The sequence below is a fragment of the Thamnophis elegans genome, chromosome 1 (genome assembly GCF_009769535.1).
Source record: "Thamnophis elegans isolate rThaEle1 chromosome 1, rThaEle1.pri, whole genome shotgun sequence".
In the NCBI taxonomy this organism is placed as follows: Eukaryota; Metazoa; Chordata; class Lepidosauria; order Squamata; family Colubridae; genus Thamnophis; species Thamnophis elegans.
In genome coordinates this window covers 127,519,805-127,546,311 of record NC_045541.1, presented here as the reverse complement: position 1 = coordinate 127,546,311, position 26,507 = coordinate 127,519,805, and the positions used below count along the sequence as shown (strand labels likewise).

General features: G+C 36.9%; 1 protein-coding gene across 1 annotated transcript in view; it reads right to left on the bottom strand.

Annotated features, from left to right (window-relative positions):
* Positions 1-26,507, bottom strand: part of NPAS3 (neuronal PAS domain protein 3) — a 488,908-nt gene that overhangs the window by 209,184 nt on the left and 253,217 nt on the right. Inside the window, 1 exon segment of the mRNA XM_032213697.1 lies at positions 24,325-24,414. Within this exon segment, the coding sequence (XP_032069588.1) occupies positions 24,325-24,414 (90 nt within the window).

Sequence of the window (26,507 nt, the reverse complement as noted above, 5' to 3'; positions counted from 1 at the left end):
TAGGTTTGTGCCCTCCAGTCTGTTTATACTGGTCGATACACTTGTCTAAAAATATAATGGATTAGCACATCATTCAACAAACTAGTCAGAAGGCAGGCTCAAGGCGACAGAGACCAAAAAGTAAATTACAGTCAGTCTTAGCAGCAGGCCATGCTCAGAGCTAGGAAACATCCTATGAGTACAAAACCCATATTCTATAAGAACGTTCCACCAAATGAAAGGTTTGAAATATTTACAGTGAAATATAACAAAACAATCAATTCTATGAATACATGTCTATGTATATAAATGTTTCCTTTAAAATATGTAAAATACCCTACACTCATTAGCATAAGACTTTTTTAAAAAAAATATACAATGTTGTCATTTCATACCATTTGTATTTGTTCACTCAGGATTTCTTACAAGTGTTATGTAAATATCTCCAAGAAATGGCACTAAAGCATACTATAATGTATGTATATAATCATGTAATAATGCTATTCCTACTAATAGGCAGCTAACAACATTTTCCTATGATAATAACAATAAAACAGTGTAAACAGCCTCAAAATAAAAAAAAACAGGAAATTCAGTGTAAGCCAATATAATCAGTGAAGAACAAAACTTAATAAAATGCAAAATAAGTTAATAGAGTAAGTTAATATGTCACTGATGTCCAAAATAGTCAAAAGAAATGTTTTAATCATGTACTGTCTTATTGCTCATCTCACTTTCAGATAATTGTCTTGATGAGGATTGAGACGCATGCACATGTGCACACTCACATATCAGTATGGATGGGAAAGACTTAAATCCTCCTATATGACCAATTTATTTGCAATAGTTCAATAATCCAAACTCGCATGGCTTTAAAAAGAAGAAAAGAATCCCTCTGCCAGTATAGATTGCAACAAAATATTTGCAGAAATGTTTACACTTCTTACTTACTTACTTTGTTTATATTATTTCCAATCTGGTTTGGACCTAAGCAGATTTACTTAGGAGTAAATAAGCAAAAAGGTATGTGAGCCTTTAATTTGTAACTTCACCCTTGAAGGAATCCAAAACTAGTCTTCCCAATTTCCTTAGAACAGAGAAGATGGCAGGACTATCTTGCTATTCAACTGCATTTATTCATGGTACTTCTAAGAACTTTTCCTCTAGGTAAGCACCATGAGCTCAACAACATTCTTAGTCCCAAGTAAGTATTTACAGTAATTGAAATCTTAAAGGAATTTCTTTTAGATATGCAAATTCCAAAGTGTACCGAGTATAAAGATGCAAACCAGAATATATATTTTTTTTACCAAGCACGTTTTGGCACTATATATTGCTTTGTAATGTATTTGGTTACATTTTGTATATATATAAACATGCATTTTCGCAGAATCATGTTTTGCCATGAATGCTGTATGACATTTCAAGGTCTAGATACCACATAGGGAGTAAATGAAACTGATAATTGGACAGGAACAATGCAGAAGGCAATTATTTAAGCTTCAGAGAACAGGGTTTATGAACTCCAGCAACAATTTTTTAAATCCTTACCAACAAGATAAGAAGCTTCTTCAGTTCTCATTGAACTGAGTTAGAGTTGAAGCAGCTTCCTGGATGAGAAGTGAAATATTTTCAAAAGGGAAAAACCCCAAGAAAATCCAGTTGCCTTTTGGAAAAAAAACACATTGGGGCAACTATGTTCTGGATGATTGAGAATCTCCTACCTCCATACGAGAATCTCCATAGACATTTAGCATACTTTAAAAAGAGAGGATTATTTGACATAATGAACAGCCCAAGCATTTATTTCCCAGCTGTTACCTAAAACTTACAAGTGATGGAGAGAGACTGGTCCAAAATCACTCAGTGAATGTTAACTAAGAAGAAGCTTCAGCCTGAATCTTTTGTGGAGGTGCATATAGCCTTTTAGCCTTTTAAGATATGTAGGATTGATGAAGAAAAGGAGCAGCAGTGGGTTCAGGGATGTTCTTCATTGTTGTAGAGTACAATATTGGAATATTTCTAATATATCTGATACCAAACCAAATCAGTTCAGAGCTATTTTGAGATTGTTTTTCATTTTTTCTTCCTTCCCAGAACTGAGTAATCTTTCCTGAAACTTCTCCCTTGATGGTTCACTCCATCATATCACCTTTCCTGGCAGTTCATCAAGATCAACAGACAAGTCTGACAGAGAAGGTCCAGATTGAACTAGAACATATTCCTCCTCTCCTGTTGCATAGCAATCTCACCCAGAGGTGGCAAGAAGCAAGGAATCCTCTTTTCCTGGAATTCATCATCCAGTGATTCCAGAGGAAGTTCAGATGACAGACAAGATGTGATTCATGGATATCTTCCATCAGGATGGCCTTTCCAGTGAGCCAGGAATTCTAACTTTCCTCCTGCACTTAGAATCCAGGATATATTACATAATATATAGAATGTGTGTCTGTGCGTGCACACGCATGCGCATACACGCACACACACACCACAATGAGGGGGATGCGGTTTGGGAGGAATAACTGTGGAAGACAAGGGACATGGTGAATCCTTTGAAATGAGGAACAACTGGTGAAATAGCTGTTATCAGCTCTTTAAGGTAACCAAGCAAGAAACAGACACAGCAAGGGTTCAGAAATACTCATCAACATTGTAGGTATAATAACAGAATCTTGAAAGTCAAAGTTTGACTTTTACTATAAAGTTTGTTTCTACTACAAGCATAGGATACAAAGAAAGAAGAGTGGAGGCAGGAGAAAGAGGGCATAATGTGCCAATAGTGGTGGCATGGGACATAGTTGAGGGGAAAATGGGGCAGGTTCTTTAAAAACAAATGAGCAGTGGCTGAACATATTATCTTTCTTTACATTCTTACCTGAATAGGTCATTCAGTCTAAGTACTAGACTTATTTGGAAATGCTTAGATGTGTAGTATATTAATCAATAATGAAGTGAAAAGTGTTAATCGTTACCCTTGACAGGACTATGTAGCAGGACAATGTTAACCATTTCTGACACAGATTAAATACATTTATTCTTTTGCAAACAAATTGTTCTTTCCTTTTTAATATATGATTCTCAAATGTCCTATGAAAAACTCAGAATATCAATTCAATGATGTAATAAGGTTAAGGATAAGAAATGAAATATTAATCTGTCCAAGTTCACAGTGGACTTTGGCATTCTAATTTTATCTATCTCTGCATCTAGCTTAGCCCTGTAATCATACTGATATTACATGTAGTTGCTCCTACATTTTGCACAAACATTCACTTTTTTTGGTATTCAGAAAGCTGGTAACTGTGGGAAAAATGGATTCCATGAGCCAGAGTGCTTTATAGCCAAACAAGGACTGTTCCAGTATTGGGCAAAGGAGATTTGGACACTTATGTTAATATTATTGTACAAACATGAAACAAAAACTTTACACCATGAGAACTGACAACTGAAGGAAATCTGCAGAAGATCAAATTTCCAAGCTCTCCAATGAAAACCAGCAAAGAATACTTGATCCCCCAGTTTCTAGACTGATGCCTTAGCCATTATACCAAACTGAATCTCATTTATCTGTCCATCCAACCAACCAACCAACCAACCAACCAACCAACCAACCAACCAACCAACCAACCATCCATCCATCCATCCATCCATCCATCCATCCATCCATCCATCCATCCATCCAACCATCCATCCCATCCCTTCCCTCCTGTCAGCCTCTGCTTCACTTGCTTGCTATCAGCTGCCATAGAAACGAGGAGGGTGGGGGCTTATGGTATTTGGGAAGGGAATCGTATGGTACTGGAGGAGTATTGTAGAAGGAAGTTTTATTCTCAGCATCTTCTGCGCATGTTGATGGCCTGTGTTTGGACTTGGTCTCGCATACCAACTTGATGAGGCTTTTTGAAGATGCACCCCACATGACACCTTAGGGAGTTGCAGATTGGACATTGGGTTGGGGTAATTGGGGGGAGGGTGTTCAGTAAATGTTTGATATATTCTTGTTCGTCCCTTTTTGACTCAGATCTTGCTTTCTTTCGCTACTATCGTTTCATAACCAGTAAAAGTATTTTTAATTCCACAAACAATGGAATTGGGAGTTTTCTTTCTTGGTTATTGATGGAGGCACGCCTATATAGCTGGAGAAATACCGGGGCCTGAAGATGATGTGGAAAGTAAAAGCCAAAGTGGTCCCAGTGATAGTAGGAGCATTGGGACTATGACTCCAAAGATTGAAGAGTAGTTCTAATAGATCCTGAGAACATCACCTGAGCTCTCTGAGCAGAAGAATGCAGTGCTAAGAACAGCTGAGATATTCTCAAACTCTCAGGCTTCTGGTAGATGCTCCAAGATTGAGACAGTAATACCACGGACAGTAGTGAAAAGGGATTTTATATATAGATATATACTTACGTGAGTTATAATCTAGTATGCATTTCTTTGGCAAATTTATCTTTTTCCCTTCCTGATTTTTCCCTATGCTTTTCTCTTCCTGTTTTTGGTCAATTCCTTCTAAGCTCTGTCCTACAATATACAGAGAGGATTTGACAGAGCAAAAGAAGGACTAAGAAGGCACACATATGAAAGATTTTCCCATGTGACTTTAATGCATTAAATAAATGCACAAATTAAGAGAATACTAGTAGTCTCTATGTATATATATATGATTTTTTTTAAAAAAATCACCAGTCTCTTATAATCACTTTATGTTGCTAATTATCCGGAATAAGAATTCAGATTTACTTACAAATATTTGATACATGTAAGTTTAATTAATATACTGTATCTTATATGGTAAAATAGCAATATATTACAAACTGTGAAGAATCTAACAGCAACAGCCTTATTAAAATGTAAACTGTATATCTTTATAAAAAAAGAAAGATTAAGAATGAAGTGCCAATAATAAGGCTTTGCTGTTGACATAATTGACCTACGAAAACATTTTCATCAAGAATTCAGGATTCTTGCATTTATATAGTTGCAACTTTAAAAGTCCTTCACATCTAAGTGCTAATCTAATTGCAGTTCATATTTTGTGTAATCTTTCCAAACGGAAAACTAATTTCAAAATATTTGATCATAAAAGTTGTCCTAGATTTTACACGCATAATTTAATCAAATAATATCAGATAATCTTTAACAGGAAATTGGTAGGAACTTCATTTAAGCAGCATCCATTTGCACTTATATAAATGTACTGAGAGTGTAGGAAGAATTTGACGGCTTGCCATATGTGATTTCATTCCGTAGCCTACCTACTTTACCATCAAAAGTTATATCCTTTGAAGCATTGCCAGAATTACTTTAGCCCAGAAGATATGCTAGATGTGCCCTTTAAAAGCCATATCATTTCCTTTCTATTCTGACTAGTTCAGTGTAGCATCTGCTCAACTAAATTCCTTTGAAGGTTAACCTCCTCCCCCTTAGCCCCCCATTTCACCAACCTGTTGTACAGCTAAGGTAGCCAATATTGAATGAGGTTTGCACAAGCCTATATTTGAATTAAATGAACTCGCAAAAAGAAAAAAAAAGTCTTCTGACTCAATCATCTTTTCAATCACCTCTGAAAATTAATTTACTGAAATGAACAGACAGTATTTTTATTTGAAATCAGCACAATGCTGATATTCTCTTTAAATAACCTAGGATGTGGGGGTACGAAGGCCTCTTTGTATGACATGGAGGCAACAAAAAATGAACAACTAGAGCTGCATAGATATGACAAAACCCTAAATGTATAAAAACCCCAGAGATAAACATATGTTTCTGAAGGAAAAAAATGCACCTATTCATGTAGAAATTATTTTTTCTCTCTTTTGCAATGTGCAGCGTAAGTGTATGTGGAATAAATACTGTATGTTCAATAGGCATATTCTATGCCAAAGTATAAACTGGCAATATTGTAACAGTAAAATTATAGGAATAAAATATATTTGTGATATGCATGCTGTATAATAACACGCAAAGTGTACGTTGGATATGAGATGGGCGGCAAATAAATTTCCTAAAAAAAATGAATATTATAAAAATATTTTGTTTTGAACTTCAGAGGGCATTAAGCTGAGCTCCACTGCAAGCCTTTTTCCACTAATGGAAAAAGGAAGTGAAGCCAAATGTGTAGTCTTTGACTAGCATAAAATAATTATGTGCAATTGTTCCAACATGAATTATCGAGCAGCTCTGAAAAAAATAATAAAAATTGGACTTATCAACACAAAGCTATACAATCACTATTATCATTCTTAACCTAGAAATTTGGTCAGAGTAACAGAAGAGAATAACAGAGTTTGAAGGGACTTTGTAGGTCTTCTAGTCCAAGACCCTATACCATTTCAGACAAATAGTTATCCAATCCCTTCTTAAAAACTTCCAGTGTTGGAGCATCCACAACTTCTGAAGGCAATTTGTTCCACAGATTCATTGTACTGTCAGGAAATTTTTCCTTATTTCTAGATTGCTCCTCTCTTTGATTAGTTTCCATCCATTGCTCTTGTTCCGCCTTCAGTTGCTGTAGAGAATAGGTTGACCTCCTCTTCTTTGTGGTAGTCCCTTAGATATTGGAATACTATCATGTCACCCCAGTCCTTTTCATTAAAATGGACACACCTAATTCCTGCAAGCGTCTTCATATGTTTTAGCCTCCAGTCCCCTAATCCAGCAGTCCCCAACCTTTCTACTTTGGCTACCCAGCCTGGCATGGGGGAGGAATGTCCGTGAATGGCAGGTCCATGCACACACATAGCTTTATTGGCACGAATAGTGGGTGCATGCACCCTCCGCTTGTGCAAATGGAGCTTCGTGTGAATGGGGGGCGTTTGCGCTCACATGCAAAGCTCCACTCCTGTTTGCACGAGGGCACTTGAGCAGAGGGTACTTGCTCCACAGAGTGCTTGCACAAGTGGAACTTCGTGCACAAGTACAAGTGCCTTCCACTGGTGTACTGTAAGTGAAGTTTCGTGCATGAGTGCAAGGGCCCATTGCTCATGTGAAAGGAGGCTTGGACATGCATGCTTGTCCACCTCTTGCAAGAGTGGAACTTCATGCATGCATATGCGCTCATGTCTGTCCATTGCTGATGCAGCCTGATGCAGTTGGGGGCCCCTGCCTTAATCTTTAGTTTTAAGTTGCTTCTCTCCTTGATTGGTTTCCATCCTTCGCTTCTTATTCTGTTTTCAGAATAAGCTTAGCTATTGGGAGACTGCTATGAAGTCACTCCAGTTTTTTTCCCCCCATAAAGGTAGACATACCCAATTCCTGCAACTGTTCTTCATATGTTTCAGCCTCCATTCCCCCTAATCATCTTTGTTGCTCTTCTCTGAACTCTTTCTAGTCTCAACATGTTGACGACCAAACCTGTATGCAGTATTCCAAGTGTGGCCTTACCAATGCATTATAAAATGGTACCAATACTTTATGTAATCTTGATTGTATACCTTTGCCGATGCAAAAAATTATACAAAATAGCCACAATGGAATATTTTACTTAAAATACAATGTTATACTTCTAATTCATATTGAATAGCTTATTTGAATACCACTTTATAATGCCTTGGTAAGGCCACACTTGGAATACTACATTCAGTTTTGGTCGCCACAATGTAGAAAAGATGTGGAGACTCTAGAAAGAGTGCAGAGAAGAGCAACAAAGATGATTAGGGGACTGGAGACTAAAACATATGAAGAACGGTTGCAGGAACTGAGTATGTCTACTTTAATAGAAAGAAGGACTAGGGGAGACATGATAGCAGGGTTCCAATATCTCAGGGGTTGCCACAAAGAAGAGGGAGTCAAACTATTTCCCAAAGCACCTGAGGGTAGAACAAGAAGCAATGGGTGGAAACTAATCAAGGAGAGAAGCAACTTAGAACTGAGGAGAAATTTCCTAACAGTTAGAACAATTAATCAGTGGAACAGCTTGCCTCCAGAAGTTGTGAATGCCCCAGCACTGGAAGTCTTTAAGAAGATGATGGATAGCCATTTGTCTGAAATGGTATAGGGTTTCCTGCCTAGGCAGGGAGTTGGACTAGAAGACCTCCAAGGTCCTTTCCAACTCTGCTATTGTATTGTATAAATCATCAAATAGATTTGATTTCTACAATTAAACTCTTTCTCTATATTTTTGGGTATAGAAGAGAGAATTCCACCCAACTGGCCGACCCCCTTAACTACTAAAATTACTCAATGCTGCATTCAATGAAGAACAAGTGGGATGAGATTATGTTCTATTATACAAGAGTTAATTTTGTGAAGCCCGTGGATGGATCTGGAGTTCCATTTATGGTCCAGCCCCACTTGGAATGGAGTGCATGGTGTGTTTTTAAATCTATCTTTTCTTTCCTCTATTCTTTTTGATTTGTACTGTTAGCTGCCAAGAGTCCGACGGGATTGGGTGGCATACAAATGCTATTAAACTTTGAAACTTTGAAACATTTATATTTTTATTCACAATTTATCTTCTTAAATCTATTTATGAACTACAATACGTGTATACATCGAATTCTGCAATTTTTAGAATTGTGTGGTACAATTTGCCATTGAAAGATTCTGAGGAACACCACAAGTACATCACATTAATTGGAAAATTGTTTGCAAACGTGTACATTACAGAAAATGTAAAAAAAAAATATTACCTATATTGAAGCTGAAAGTGTATATTCATTTTATGAAGATTTTTTTCAAAAGAGCAAACTGAAATAGAAACACTATTCAGTAAAAGCTGTTACAAAAGAGGTGGTGAGTTAATATTGTTGGATTCAAATTCTATACCCGTGATGGGGAACCTATGGCACGTGTGCCCAAAGTGGCAGATGAAGCCATGTCGCATGGCACATGCGGCATCGCCCATTTCTGTTCTGTGTTTCTGGCATGCATGTGAACACGACAATCAGCTGGCCTTTGCTGATCTTCCGTTTTCTGGCATGACCATAAATGGCGGCCAGCTGACAGGTGCGTGCGTATGCCCGGCAGAAACCTGAAGACTTGCTGGCGCATGTTGGAAACCGCAAGTTCATTTTCTGGCACGTGCATGCTGCCTGGCTCCTCTTCCAGGTTTCAGCCCAGACAAGCACACACATGTGTTCCCTTTTTGGCATTTGGTGCCGAAAAGGTTTGCCATCACTGTTCTATACTGTTATACTGCAACATCAAATTATTACTGACCATATTATTTTAAAGAAACACATAATACCTCTGAATTGCTATCCTTTCTTCCGCAAGTAAAAATGTGACATTTCAATCTCGGGTTTCTTATTCAAGCATTCCAATTCCTATCTAACCGAGTGCTGCCGTTTATGAATTTCAGAGCAAAACAAAATGTAACATTACTACAGAAAGACATAACCTTCTATTAAAAGGAAGTTTTACTTCAAAAAGATCATGATAAATGCAATAGCCATACTCAAGAAAACAAGGATTCCTACAATGGAATGCTGATTCTTAAAAGAAATGCATGACAATTTTATGAGTGTAAACTCACACTGAGATATATTAACACATCCACTCTGCTAGAGTAAGCATTATCTTTTGCACTCATTCATGGAATCAATTCTAATGTTTTTGTGGAAAGCTTTTTACCTATCAGTGACTGTAGCTTTCTTGTCCATTTCAATGGCGACGTCAACATTAATTGCATACATGGACGGGTGAAAAGAATGTGCATGAACCTACATGGTCCAGGATGACTGTCCATGAACTGTCAACTGCAAGATACTCCCCCCCCCCAAAAGGGAGATTCTTTACCATCAGCCATGGAAACAAAGGTGGCTATAGAGCCACATAACTGTGAGAAATATTGAGTTCTGGGTTGCCACTTTTTCCAGAGAATAAAATCTCACTGGACTTTTCTTCATGTAAGCACTTGAGAATTACTGGACACTCAGGGCTTCATTTCTGAAGCAAATTGTTAAACTAATTGAAACAATAGTAATGGGTTACCTTCTTTACGATAATGTACTTTATATGTCTACAACATGACAAAAATACTATTGTTATATTTCAGTTTGTTCTTCCTACAATTACAGGAAAGCATTAGGCATGGGAAATCTTTTTTTTTTAAACATTTCATGCTTGGAATTATTGCAGAAAAGGAAGGGTTTCTAGCCATTAAATGGTTATGCTACAAGGTTGTGTTTTATTACTCTAAGAATTTGCACAATTCATTATAACTAGTGACTTTCCCCTGCATAAAGGATTTTGGTGTTTCAGATTTAATGGCTATTAAATATATTTCAAAGAACAAATAAGGAAGACCCGAGTCATATGTAAAACAATATTCTGCATTTTCTTAACGTCTTCACTCATACCTAATCCCATTTATTCTGCAGAATATTTCGAACACAATTCTATGCATGTTTACTCAGAACTAAATCTCATCATATTCAAACAACTCTTTTCTTAGGAAGTTCTATGTAGCATTATGGCCTTTGTATAACACAATAGAGATATACAGAAGAAAAATATCAAAGTACTGTGATGAGTTATAAAAACTAATCTCAACTTTAACAATACAATGAAAAGAAGAATGTGTTATGTTTGCAGTTGTGTGTTGTGCTTGCAATTGGCTACAAAATGAGAGCCAGTAGATTATTACATGGCTTTCTAAAGTTGGAAATTTGGATGGTGTTTACTAGCATAACCTTTCAACTCTGAGCACATCAATAGAAGAAGGCAGTGGTTTGAAATATGATTCCTTGCAGATAGCATATCCTCATTCATCTGACTGTGATGCTCTGTGCTCCATTGCACAAACAGCAGCTCACCCACTTCTGAGAGGACACTAATAAAAAAGGCATCAATTTTCAGCTCTAGTACTACTGTGATCTCTTTATATGTTCGACATCCAACATTAAATTAAAATGCTGTTATAAATCCTACTTTCTGAATCTGGAATGAGTGTTGGGTTTTTGTCGCATGAGACCGCAGCAAATCTTGTCAAAAGCAAGGAAGCACGTCTTGTTCACTCAGAATTAATGTTGTGGATGAAGGAAGGAGGTAATGGGTGAATATGGTGAATTTTAGGTGCCTAAGACAGTGAGTAATGAGCTTTGGAAAGCATTGAAAACAATAAAGCTTCCTGCATTCTATGAGCTGTTAATTTACCAATTTGGTGAACAGCAATGCACAATGTGCAGGGATTAACTTTTAAAAGGTGATCCCCTCCTGAAACTGGATGTTATGTGTTTGACTAATTTAAATAATTGCAGACACAGAAAGAGAGAAAAGTTGGGGTGGGGTGGTGGGTAGGGAGGGAGGGAGGAAAGAAGAATTTCTCCAGCAGAATGTTTTGGAACACAGTGTGGCTGTGCAAAATTATTCAAATATAGATGTTGGCATTCGTGCTTTCTGTCACTTGCACTTGCTGTGTTTCCAAAGTTCTCATGGGAGAAAAGGGAATGCATCTCACCTTTACCTAAAATACTGTAAGGAATTCCGGGCATAAGAATGAATGGAGACAGATGGCACATTTCTGTATTTAGAAGTCTGTAATATGCTTTGGAGTGTTTCAGCTGAGTCTGATAACCTCAAATGGCAGGTGTCCTTCCCTACCCCCACACCCCCCATTTTAAAAGCAGCACTAAAGTAGACCACAATGGCTTCGGTAAATCTGTCTGCAGATAATATTCCCTTATTTCATTCATCCATTCATTCATAATTACAAAGCAAAGCAACAAGCCTTGACTTTCTGGGGGGGGGGGGAAGGGGATGGGAGATGGGGGAGGAGGGTGCCTTGAACAGTGGTTCGATATCTGGATCGAACAGAGGAACTTTTTTCCCCTTAGGATCTTGCCTAGAGAAACCTTGACATGCACAAAGTCAGGAGCTAGACAAAGTTGCCCTGGTGAGAACGATAAGGTCACCCGTGGGATTGCTCAGATTATCTCTGTCAAGCACTTGGACAGCATGCAGTCAAATGATGCATCATGCAGTCATTTTCAGGGGGGGAAAAATCAATTTCTTCACCAGGTCGCTATTTGCTTTTCAAAGTGCCCTTGTAGGCCTTCCACCACCAAGCATTTATCAATTTAAATGTTGTAAACTGATAATGCGCTGTGTCCCTTGTACTGTTTCTGAATCATTTTGATACTCCTATTTTCTCAATTGTCCTGCACCCCATTGTGTTTCTATCTTTTAAAATGGGTTCCCCCTTCTCTCTTTTCAATTAAATGCACATAAACAAAAACAAACCTGGGTTGATTAGCGTTTTAATTAATTTTGAGTGGTTAAAACAAATCTCCCTCAAAGCTATATGATTATTAATATGTTTATTTCTTTTGCAATTTTATGATGTTTATTTAGTGTTTTTTTTTTTAAAAAAATGAGATGAAATCTTTGTGAAACACTATCAATAGTGTGGTGGGGATATAGGCAATGAATATTCATTATTCTGGGCAGGGGCAATCAAATTTACCGAGTGGGAGGAAAAAGATGGCAGTGTGGGGTTTTTTTCTCCGAAGCTCCCTTTTTTTAATGTCTTTTAAACTATACAAAAACCATTATCTTTTTCTCTCTTTAAAAATATGTATTTAAAAAAATGAAATTAAGTTGCAGCACAGGAAAGGAATGCAAATATCAACATTTCTTTGAAAACGTATCATAACCGAACCAAAGTAATAGCCAGATACAAGCTTCAAATATATTTGCATCAAAACCAGGTGGGACATAGTTGTTGAAGCTTGGTTTTCAGAAAAGCAAAGGAATTACATGTCAGTTTGCAAAGCATCCTTAACCTCCAGTGAGTTATTGGCTCTTAGCCAAGTTATCAGGGGAATCTAATTCTTCTTTATTATTCAAATAAACCACATTTGGCACCCTGGTTCCCTTTCAGAATAGCTTCACAAATAGTGTGAGTACTGTCATTTATTTGACCTTGTTCTTCTATGCTGTTGCTCTAATTTTATTTGCCATTTTACATGACAAATACTCAGGAATCCAACATACACAGCTTGGTTTGTTATGAGCAAAGCAAATAAATATATCACTTCAGTTTCACCTATTTTGTTTTTTAAAAGGACCCAACCTAAACAACAATTTATCCTTTATTCCCCTTCACCTCTATTAGCTCTCATTATGTGTGCAGCTGTACTCTTCCCTTTTTAGCAGAATCTTTTTAAGAGGGCAATTTGCAACCTTGTATGTTTTCTGAGTTTCCAAAAGCAGGAACAGAAGCATATATTGAGACAAGGGTTTTCATTTACAAAAGAGAAAATTCTGATCAGTTACAATTCAATATTTAAATAACTCATTTAAAAAAGGGTTACTTTTAATATCTTTTCTGAAAGGCCTCAAAGCATTGAACTCTCTTAGTTTCTATGAAATCTATATTGCCAATTATATCTTTCCAAGAATGAATGGGCTTGGAAGTCCTTGGATTACTTAATTCATGAAGACAATCCAATCTGGCATTTATCCCCTTTATTAAAGGTATTATTATTATTATCATCAACAAAACAATTGTATCACAGCGGCCAGTTGTTTCGCCGGATTTGGCATTGGTTACTAGTTGGGCCCCACCCAGGGGCCTAGGACGTTGTAATGTATTTTCGTAATATGCATGCAGATCCAAGCAGTGCAGCTTTTTGCATTTGACTGATGGTGATTTTGTCAATTTTTAACTGCTTTAAATGTAATTCCAGTGCTTTTGGAATGGCACCCAGTGTGCCGATTACCACTGGAATTACTACTGCTGGTTTGTGCCATAATCATTGAATTTCGATTTTTAAATCTTGGTATTTCGCGATTTTTTCATCTTCCTTCTCGTCGACCCTGCTATCACCTGGTATTGCAATGTCTATGATTGTAACCTTATTTTTCTCAACCAGTGTGATGTCTGGTGTATTATGTGCCAGTATTTTGTCCGTTTGTATGCGAAAATCCCACAAGATCTTGACCATCTGATTTTCAGTGACTTTTTCACTGTTCCCACCAGTTTGTTGCAGCCAGTGCATGTTTTTCTTCTTCAACTATTTGCTTCACTTGTAATAATCCTCTGCCACCGGATTTTTGGGGCAGGTATAGTCTATCAGTATCACCACGTGGATGTAAACTGTAGTGCATTGTCATTAGTTTCCTGGTTTTTTGGTCCAAAATGTCCAAATCAGCTTGTGTCCATTTAACTATACCAGCTATATATCTTATAACTGGTATTGCCCAGGTATTTATGGCCTTGATTGTATTTCCACTATTCAGTTTAGATTTCAAAATTTTCCTAACTCTGTTGGTGTACTCTCCCCTGACAATAGTTTTTACTTCTCCATCCTTGATGTTATCCAACTGCAGAATGCGTAAGTATTTGTAGGCTTCATTTCTGCTGCATTTAATTAGTTGGCCATTAGACATTTCAATTCCTTCACATGTAGTGATTTTGCCCATTTTTATGGATACAGTGGCACATTTTTCCATGCCAAACTGCATTGAAATATCGGTGCTGAATACTCGGACTGTGTTTGTCAATGATTGGATTTCTATTTCTGACTTTCCATAGAGTTTCAAATCATCCATATATAATAAATGTATTATTATTATTATTACACAATTGTATCACAGCGGCCAGTTGTTTCGCCGGATTTGGCATTGGTTACTAGTCGGGCCTCACCCAGGGGCCTAGGACGTTATAACGTATTTTCGTAATATGCATGCAGATCCAAGCAGTGCAGCTTTTTGCATTTGACTGATGGCGATTTTGTCAATTTTTAACTGCTTTAAATGTAATTCCAGTGCTTTTGGAATGGCACCCAGTGTGCCAATTACCATTGGAATTACCACTGCTGGTTTGTGCCATAGTTGTTGAATTTCGATTTTTAAGTCCTGGTATTTTGTGATTTTTTCATGTTCTTTCTCGGCAACCCTGCTATCACCTGGTATTGTGATGTCTATGATTGTGACCTTATTTTGCTCAACCAGTGTGATGTCTGGTGTATTATGCGCCAGTATTTTGTCTGTTTGTATACGGAAATCCCACAAGATCTTGACCATCTGATTTTCGGTGACTTTTACAGGTTGATGTTCCCATCAGTTTGTTGCTGTTTTAATATTATAATTTTTGCACAAATTCCAATGGATCATTTGTGCTACTGAATTGTGCCGCAATTTATAATCAGTCTGTGCGATTTTTTTTACAGCAGCTGAGTATGTGATCAACAGTTTCATCAGCTTCTTTGCAAAGTCTGCATTTGGCATCATCAGAGGATTTTTCGATTTTGGCCTTAATGGCATTTGTGCGGATAGCTTGTTCTTGCGCAGCCAGGTTTAGTGACTCTGTTTCTTTCTTTAATGTACCTGTTGTTAACCATAACCAAGTTTGTTCACTGTCCACTTTATCTTTTATTTTTTCCAGAAATTGGCCATGTAGTGCTTTGTTCTGCCAACTCTCCATTCTTGATTTTATCACATCTTTTCTGTATTTTTGTTTCGTCCGTTGGGCCTTCAATAGATTTTTGTTCTTTACTTCGATTAATAGATGTTCTTGACTTTCTTTTAAATAATCAGCCAGTGCATGTTTTTCTTCTTCAACTGTTTGCTTCACTTGTAATAATCCTCTGCCACCGGATTTTCGGGGCAGGTATAATCTATCAGTATTACCACGTGGATGTAAACTGTAGTGCATTGTCATTAGTTTCCTGGTTTTTCGGTCCAAAATGTCCAAATCAGCTTGTGTCCATTTAACTATACCAGCTGTGTATCTTATAACTGGTATTGCCCAGGTATTTATGGCCTTGATTGTATTTCCACCATTCAATTTAGATTTCAAAATTTTCCTAACTCTGTTGGTGTACTCTCGCCTGACAATAGTTTTTACTTCTCCATGCTTGATGTCATCCAGCTGCAGAATGCCTAAGTATTTGTATGCTTCATTTTCTTTGCATTTAATTAGTTGGCCATTGGGCATTTCAATTCCCTCACATGCAGTGATTTTGCCCCTTTTAATGGATACAGTGGCACATTTTTCCATGCCAAACTGCATTGAAATATCAGTGCTGAATACTCGGACAGTGTTTGTCAATGATTGGATTTCTATTTCTGACTTTCCATAGAGTTTCAAATCATCCATATATGGTAAAATAATAATAATAATAATAATAATAATAATAATAATAATAATAATAATTGGACTCTTAAAATTGGACTCTTAAAAATCGAAATTCAACGACTATGGCACAAACCAGCAGTGGTAATTCCAGTGGTAATTGGCACACTGGGTGCTATTCCAAAAGCACTGGAATTACATTTAAAACAGTTAAAAATTGACAAAATCACCATCAGTCAAATGCAAAAAGCCGCACTGCTTGGATCTGCACGCATATTACGAAAATACGTTACGACGTCCTAGGCCCCTGGGTGGAGCCCGACTAGTAACCAATGCCAAATCCGGCGAAACAACTGGCCGCTGTGATACAATTGTACAACAACAATAATAATAATAATAATAATGTAATCCTAGTCAAACTTCGATGTCACAAAGGTCCATGTCATCCAACATCTGTATACACCCAAACAAAAACGTGGAATTCACATCTGGACCCGACAACATACCTCTCCTAAATCCATTCCGAAATCAGAGCAACTAATTTGTATCGATATAGAAAAACTCTCAGTTTCTTACGTTCTGAGCTATCTGTGATGAGAGGTAGGTTTTGGCTCCCATTCCAGCTCCAAATTCAGATTTCCCTTCTGAAATCCTGCCACTTTAAGGAGGGAAATTCTGAGCAACCACCCATCAACAGGGCTACAAGAGTCCAAATATATTCCAGATGACCACCAGGGGGCAGAAAAGAGAGAAAGAAAACCTAACACTTTGCTCTATAAGAACTAAAATGTGTACATATGACACAGAGGTAATATCTGAAAGGATGATTTGATGAAATCTCTTTTGAATAAAATTATTTCCTCTAAGCTTTGTACAACTGTAGAAGAGAACAATCTTAAGGCTTTAATATATGGACTGCAAAATATCTGGGCAACCACTAGATGGAAACAAAGTGAGTCAACTACATCATGCCAAGTCAAAACCAAATATTAAAGCATTTATCAGTAAATAAACACATGTATCAACCAAGATCTACCATTTATTATCAGCATCATGCACACATGATCAAGCATAAATTAAAGAAAAGAGAATGACTCTTAGAAACTGCCATTATGCAGTTGAGCTTTCCTATGGAGGATTGCCAAAATAGAAGGCTGCTTGCATTTTATAAACAAAACAACACTGGGAGATCTCTAGACCCGAATCAAAAAAATGATCAGGACTGAAAGGGATATTAATGTAGATTCAGAATCTTTTTTAAAAAAAAGGTTCTTTAACCTTTGAGGTCACCGGTCAGATGTACAATATAAAGAACACATTGGAGTATTCATATATATTCATATATACATATACATACACACACACACACACATACATACATACACACACACAAACAGACACACACACACACACACACATATGATTTCATGAGCTCTTTCAATGGAGCTCATATAAACTAACTAAATGTGACTGCAGCGTAAATGGAGATTTTATTGCAATAGCTATTGCGTTGGGATGAAAAATATCCCAGAGCTGCTACTGCTGTTTTGTGTGTCACAATGTGTTCCACCCCCCAACCCACCCAAAGTTGCACTAATGGCCTTTGTCAAATTTCTTCCTCTGAGTGTAGAAATTGTTAATATAGCTATTTGACTTTGGGGCAATATATTTTCCCTGCTGATATCACTCTTATAAGTGTGAAAGAGAAACATTCCAAATGTGGACTAATCTACTTTTGCAATGTGTGCGTTTATGCTTATGTGCCATCCAGCTGCTGTTTCCTCTTAGACCTTGCTGATGGTCATCTCTTGCCTTCAACCTTTCCCAGTATTGTAGACTTCTCAAAAGACTTAGCTGTTCACATAATGTTCCCAAAATATGATAATTTGTTCTTTAAGTGAGATTGGTTTGCAAATTGATTGATTTGTTCTATGATCTATTTATTTATTTATTTATTTTGGCTCTGGAATTGATTTGTCCTATGATTCATTTATTTGTTTTCTTGGCTCCCCGGGAATTTTCAGGAGTTTTCCCCCCAACACCAACACTCAACGGCATCAATGCTCTTTCCATCCTGCCTCTTCAAAGTCTTTTGCTGAATAGAGTGTCAAAGGAAAAACCATTTCCTGCAGTATTCTGATCTTTGTAAGTATAGACACATTACGTGATATCTTACCAAGTGCTAATCTGCCATGTATTTTTTTTACAGTTGTTCCTTCATTCTTGATAGTAGATCCTAAAAGGAAGATGCTCTCCACCACTTCTATATCTTTGCTGTTAATTCTAATATTGCTGTATCTGTTCTCATTAGTTTGGTCTCCCTTACACTTAATCACTTTTTTTTTTGCTCCTTGAGTTTCATTACTAGAACTTCTAGTTCATTTACATTTTCAGCTTTCAGAAAAGAGTTATCAGCATACTGCAGGTTATTGGTACTTCTTTTTTTAGATTTAAAAATATACTCATTTTCTTCCAATTTCACGTCCCTCAATATATATTTAAGATATAGATTTAATAAATAAGTAGACAATATTCACCATTGTCTTACTCCTTTGTTAACTTGCCACTAGTCTGTTTCACCTTGTTCTGCCTGGCTTGTGTCTTCTTGTCAGGTGTATAGGTTTCACATAAAGAAAATGAGATGTTTTAGGATTTCCATTTCCCTAAGGCCATTCCACAACTTGACAATCAATCAAAACAATGAAAGAGCTTTCTATAATCAAGAAAGCATATAGTAACTTCATTTTAGAATGATTGGCTTTCTCAGTTATCTAGTGTGTGTCGACAATATTGTATCTTGTTCCTCAGCCTTTTCTAAAACCAGCTTGAATATTTAGCAACAGAATCAAAATTAAGAAAAGAACCACTCTGGTGCTACAGTTAAGTTTTGGAGTAGCACTCTGGAAAACTAAGATCAAGCCAGTGGTAGGATTCATTTTTTTTTTACTACTGGTTCTGTAGGCGTGGGTTGGTGGGCATGACAGGGGAAGGTTACTGCAAAATTCCCATTCCCTCCCGATCAGCTGGAACTCGGGAGGCAGAGAATAGATGGGGACAGGGCCAGTCAGAAGTGGTATTTACTGGTTCTTCAAACTACTCAAAATTTATGAAGGTTCTTCAGAACTGGTCAGAACCTGCTGAATACCACTCTGGATCAAGCCTGCACTTATCCATGGAAACTCCCTGGGTGGCTATTTCTTAGCTCAATGTATTTCATAGGGTTATTGTGGGAATTAAATTAAGGGAGAATCCCATATAGGCTGCCTTATAGTTTTGGAGAAAAGCCAGCACATACACTGTACACCCAGACAGAAAGATGTCATTGAAGCATTACTCTCAAAAAATACAAACCCAACACTACTGAACAATTAAATTTCAGAAAAACTGTAAAGTTTATGTAAAGATCTGCAACCTCTGCCAGCTAATAGCAGGAACCCAGCAGTGTTTATTTTATGGCAATTACAGTATTATGAATTCAAAGCAAGTCCATAGCCCTTTAAAGCTTGTTCCTGGCACTTTTATTAAAAACAAGAATTCAGTAACATAACAGGTCGCTACAATGATCTTCACACTTGGAAAATTTTTTGAGCTTGCGCTGGCACAGTAATTTCTGTTGATGTTCGCTTTCTTCTGCAGTAAATAAAAGTTTTAGAATGCTTAATTTAGTGTGGATTATTGCAATCACTGTTAGTGATGAATACTGAAAACATCATAGCTGCTGGAAAGGCTATTAGACTGGCAATCTCTCAACTCAGGGGAAAAGGTAGCATGATACTTGGAATAGTTTATAGATTTGTAACTTAAGCACCCATTTATTCTTTTAAATATGTTCACTGCTTTTTCTTTTTCAAGAATCTTTAAAAATGGAGGTTTATAGGCAAATAAATGAGTAGTAACATTAGTAACAGTCTAATATAAAATGCAGCTCTCCTAATTTGAAACATACAATGCCTTTGAGATACAAATTACTTGAACATACTGGAGATCAAAGAAACAATACCTTAGAACTAGAACTGTTCCATCTAAGGATGCAAATTTGGCCATCTATAGATAAACTTTGATCCCCCTCCCTGCTGAATGATCAGTATCTTTCTCAACTGCTCTTTTATATGAAGAATTGTTGGTCATTTATGTTTCAAATTGTGATTGTGTATGTTTTATATTTCCATGAATGTCTCAATGCTTCAGTCAGCCTAAGTCTCAGGGGGCTATAATACTTTTAAGAGACAAACCTAGCATTTCTTCTCTTCCTTTATTTGCAATCCAAGATGGAGAACAATTCCTCTCCTGACTTACTCCTGTTGCCTAAACCCAGTGATGGGATTCAGCCAGTTTGCACCTATTCGGGAGAACCAGTTGTTAACTTTTTAAGCAGATTAGAGAACCTGTTGTTGGAAGAAATCTCCTTTTGTTTCTTCCCACTTTACAGGGCTAATCCTGTAAGGAAGGCAGGAAGGAAACATTCTGGTATTCTTTGTAGCTTAATCTTTATTGTCCTGCTTACAGATACTACCTCTCTGGTTAACCCTTATTACATTGTAACAGCTAAGGTGAAGCGCCCAGCGATGTGAGTGATGATGAGTTGGCTACTCCCACCCAGTCATATGACCACCAAGCCCCACCTATCCAGCTGATCATTAGGGCAGAGAACCAGTTGTTAAATTCTTTGAATCCCACCACTGCCTAAACCTCAATAATGTTCCCTATCTAGCCTTTTCCAGCATCCTATTGATATGCACTGGTGGCTGGCCACTGAGGGACAGAGTTCTCTTTTCCCAAAGTTTGACCTGCACTTCAACAGGGAGCAACAACCTGTCCCATTGTTGTTTTATCCAGGCACACCATATTGTCAAGACTCTGAAGCCACTTCAACCTGGAAAATATTTTAAAGATGAATAGAAGGGTATTTATGCACCCTTGGTACTGGAGAAAGTGGGAAAGGGGAACTTTTATTTTTAAATAATAATAATAATAATAATAATAATAATAATAATAATAATAATTCAACGACTATGGCACAAACCAGCAGTGGTAATTCCAGTGGTAATTGGCACACTGGGTGCTATTCCAAAAGCACTGGAATTACATTTAAAACAGTTAAAAATTGACAAAATCACCATCAGTCAAATGCAAAAAGCCGCACTGCTTGGATCTGCACGCATATTACGAAAATACGTTACGACGTCCTAGGCCCCTGGGTGGGGCCCGACTAGTAACCAATGCCAAATCCGGCGAAACAACTGGCCGCTGTGATACAATTGTATAATAATAATAATAATAAAAAAAAATAGAAAACTGTCTAGAAAGGTTTTCAGCTCAAAGCATCATCTATATTTGTAACAATTATTATGGACTGTATGATGAATTCTGAAAAACAGGAAGGATGGCACAAGGTCTCCAGATTCTTTCAGAAAAAAAACAGGGAAGATGAAGTAGAGGACAGCTTTCTTGGGAGTCTGGAGGAAACAGTGAGAAGCAATCTCACCAGTTTGCCTCCAATAGATCGCTATTTTATGATCTGATGCTACATAACTATTTTGTGATTGGACACATACAGATAGGAAACCATCTTGTCAAAATACCCAGAATGTCAAAGATGGATAAAAGATGCATACACAATTCTGCAGGTCATTCCAAAGAAAACGATAATGAACCTACCACCAATGCTCAAGCTTCAAAGAGCAAGACACGAATGATAGGAATACAGTATGGAGAAAACCTTTCATGAACAGAAATACAGCTCCCAAATCTTACCTAGCTAATTCTGCTGGTCTTTTTGCAAAGAGGAACAAGAAACAAGAAACTTTGATACATTGTATAGAGATTAAATAATGACCCTCTTCAACTCCTGTGCCAATCTCTATTTTGGCAGGCTCTGCACTCCCTTTCTCAAAAACGGAGAGAGCAGTGCAGCTCTTCCCCAGGGCATCAAAAGGGCTATGCATCTGCCCACTGCATCAAAGTGTTCTCAGTGGGATCAAAGCTGCTCTGAATGGATTTGCAGTGCAACAACGGCGAAAATAATCACATCAGGGATCTTGGAGAAATATTTCCTTACATTTTAAAAAAGCAGCCAACTTATCCTGAACTCACTATGATGCCCTCTTTCTTTTCCAACCAAAGGCTGTCCCCTTGAAGCAGAATATTTGACCCCAGGAGGCAGATTTTACTTATGTTATTGGCAATTACACCGTCTTATTTTTAATCATACGTTTTTCAGAAAAGCACTGACTAAAAAAGAGAAAGGTGTTCCCCATTGTTTGGCCAGATGCTACAGTCAACCCACTATTGTAAGCAGAAAAGCAATAACCTGCCCCAGAGTCTAGGTTTTGGTTTATGGGAGCTGAAATTGTAGGCAGCTGGAGGGCCCAAATCTGTGGAAAGCTGGGTCTGCCTGTAGTTTAAAAAAGTTTGAGTAACGGTGCTGCTGCTCACTACAGGAGTATGCTTTTAGCAAGGAGGATACAGACAGGGTTAAAGCCAACTTTTTTTTCTTGAACAGATGATATTTCAGATGGTGACACTATTCCAGATGCATCAATTTCTTTGAAAATCGAATCCATATATGTGCATATGCTGTGCTGGCAGGAGGACTGCCTAAAATGGCCCCAGCCCAAGAGCTAATATTCTTTTGGCCAGAATAATGCAATTATTATTTTCCTAGCTATCAGTCTAAGCATACAGAGCCATCTGTTATGCAAAGCAAACATACACATCTCAATTACAGAAAATGCAGTTGCCTTGACAGAATTTGGATTACACCACTAACCAGGGCTGTAAAATTTGTTTTCAGATAGTGTATAATGGATGCCTTTCAGGAGTTTCCTAATTAGTATTTACCTGTTTAAACTGATTAACCATCTTTCTTTTTGCCGCTTTATTAAACTTTTTTGGACACCGCATAAAATAGATTAATATGTAATATGATGAACCCAAGACAACAATAAACATTAATGTATTTTGTGTGTGTGTTTTTTTAAAAACCTCCATTAATAAATGGAATTTATAATATGTGATTTACCAGTCACAAATTATGAAACATTTGAAACTGATACCCAAACCAATTAAAGCAGGAATTACATCCTATTACCAAACTAAGATCAAGTGAGATATAAAAATATCATATTGAATTTTTTTCTTAATTCTCTTCCCATTTTCTCTCTCTCTCTCTCTCTCTCTCTCTCTCACACACACACACACACACACACACACACACACACACACACACTTACTTAATGTAAACAAATATAACCAATGAACATTTCATAAATAATGTATTTATGGTATTGGTATTTCATTATTTTAAATCCTGGGTATTTTTCTTTTACACAAGTTATTGTAATTATTGCTGTTATTAGGTTTTTATCTTGGCTTTCCTCCAGATATTCATACTTGCATAGCCAGCACTGCTTTCTTCACTTATTCATATAATTCTTAATTGATTACTTTAGTTAAACATTTTCAATTAATTTAGGACAATCAATTAAATCATGTTATGAAAAGTTGCAATCCAAGGACTATCTTAATAATCACAGCAATGCAAGCAAAACTTCCCATACAGCTTTCCATTCTAAGCAAAAAAGATGTAATGTTATCATAGTTGAGTTCTTCAAATGTAATTCAATTATAGGCCCAGTAACCTATTTTGTAATCATCATGGAAAAAAAGCCTCCAAGGCTTCCCAAATTTTTCATGATAAATTCGATTCCATGGTTACTGACAGCTCAGTTAACTGTAATAAATAAAAAATAATTCTTCCTCTTCATACAGTCTTAGACCTTAAAATGAAACGATACAAAAGAACAATTACATTTCACTGTCTCATAAAAAAAAACCTTCTCTACCCATTTACTATGCATGTGCAAAAAAAGCAGACTGTGTCCTTCTTGAAATCCTCCCTGTAAGTCTTTTTAATGGTTTCTTTCAGCATTTTCTGACTCCAAGAGACTCCCTGCCATTGTGTCAGCTCCCAGGATAACGTCGAGTTCTCCATAAACATCCAGTAATAGGGCACAAGGGAAGTACTATGTCTGTGTCCCTTTTCTAACAGCTATGGAGTTTAAAGTTCAAAACAGCTGAGAAAAGAAACTTCATTTGTTCTCAATAAATTAGTAATGATTTTTTATGGGAGAAAGGGGTTTTTCAAGCTCCTACTTTTTCTTTTTCCACTAGAACATTCTTTATCAACTTACACCTTCTAGGAAGTGTAAAACCAAGCCATTAAATTATAAATTCAACCTGATGTGAAAAGTTCCAGAAGGTCTTACCATTTTAAAAATAGCGAGCCTTAAAATGGAAGGTGTATCATTAAATGTTCTACTTACCTGGGAGAGGCCAAGATAAATGGAGACGGTTTCCGAAATGTACAAAAACTTTCCCTCTTGGTTTAGTGCAAATACAAATCCATCCAGTGACTGCAAAAGAAAAAAAAAAGAGTTGAAAAAGTGAGACATTACATACAGTGAAATATATACAAACAGATGAAACGTAACTGTCATAAACAATGGATTTTCCTCACAGGCATTAACACATTAAAATGCATAAAACATTATTTGTGCTTAGAAGAGAAATGACAAGATGTTCCTTTCAGAAAAATAGAGAAGAGGGAAATGATTGTGAATAGTAGTAATTTGAAAATTAACAAGGAATTATGATCCTGTCTTTATTCACAAGCATGGCCAGTCATTTACTGTTTCATTTAAACACAACCGAAACTAATCAACACATTTCTGTCAGATAGGTTCACATTTGGAAAACACAAAAGATACTGAAAATGTAATCTTTTCAGTATAAATGTGTAGATTTAAATTGTATTTTGACAGGTAGTTGGGCTTTAGATATAGTTGCAAGAATGATTTATGACAGAACATTGATGTTGGTATATAAACATTTATGAAAGCCATGTGAAACTTAATCAATTAATAAACCATCTTATTCCAAACTGACACAATACTACTGTATATAAGACATTGTTTGTTGACTGGAATAAATATTCATCCTATGGTTGCAAATATACAAATTTAGACTGTGTCTTATGGGGAAGTGAATGCTTTAAGACGGCTATGCTGAATTTCAGCTGTGTACCACACAACTACATTTCTCCTCTTCTATCTATTGCCATTACAGGCTCTATGGCTACTTTTAAGCTCCTGATACCTGGAAAAGTGAGGGGGGGGGACAACCAGTGGCGGGTTGCTGCCTGATCAGAACAGTTTGGGTTAACCAGTATCAGATTCATGCCACAGTAGACATTGTGAGAATTATGGAGCCCTGGTAACTTCAGTTCTTGGGATTTGGCAATCAGGATTCTGAATGAACTGCCATTGTCAGCTCAAGTAAACCAGGCAAGAAACATGATAGAATGAACTTATTCTACTTTATTAAGTCTACATTAACAGAGTCTTGCAAGTCTGAAAGTACAAACTTCCCATTGCCATTTTTAATTGTTTGATCCATTAGGGCAGGTTCTCCCTAAATTTCTCTGACAGTTAAGGCAACCCTGCCTCTTTTATCTGATTATTTCCTAGGCAGCATCCCCCCCACTTTCTCCAAGGTCATCCACACATTCCATTACGTTGTTAAACCAGTATAGTATAGCCTTTATTTACAAAATAAATACAATGAAATTGGTTGTATAGGGAAGTGTTCATAACTGAATCATACCAAAAGTGCTACTGGCTTAAAATTTTAAGATAACGGGAACAGATAGAGTGTCAAAATAAAATTTAAAATGACTCTTAGGTTACAATTGGGAATTAATGGTAGACTGTTAATATTTCTTTTTAATTAACCTTTCCACAACTCTTTCCACAACTCTTCCACATTCCAGTATACATACACGAACCACCTAAAAACACAAGCTAATTCATTTATTTAAACATAAAGGAATTCTTAAATTCAGTAGCGGGAATATGAAAAGAGCTTTAGTTGTTCATGGAGAATGAGTCAGTTATGAAAATACAAGCACTAAAGTTAACATACTTAAGAAGGATCTTCAATTTATATTTATGAATTAATAAAAATGTAAATCTGCATAGATTTCAGTCAAACACAAGAATTTATACAAGCAAGTAGTTTATCTAGAAATTATCATAATTTATTTTCAGATGATTAGCACAAAAACCTTGAACACTGACATCAATTACTTGGGAGCAATTTGAAGTGACAAACTTTAAAGTCATCCAAACAAGAACATATTCAGGCATTTTTATGTTTAAGAAGCAATACATCAACTATCTTTGGATAACATAGCATTTGTGTCACCAACACACTTTGGGGTTGAAAGAGTAGCTGGTGATATCAATGTTGCCCATGGAACACCTGGTGGGGGAGCTCCTTTTATTTTCCTGGCAGGAGCTGGAATGAAAGATGGGAGTTAAACCCTGCCCCGCAGCAGCACTGGGGACTTGAACATGGGCTTGCTGCTTGTCAACCCAGCATTCTAACCATATGAGTCGCCAGGCTCCACTTGATTTTTGGATCAAACATCTTAAAGAAAGAAAGAATC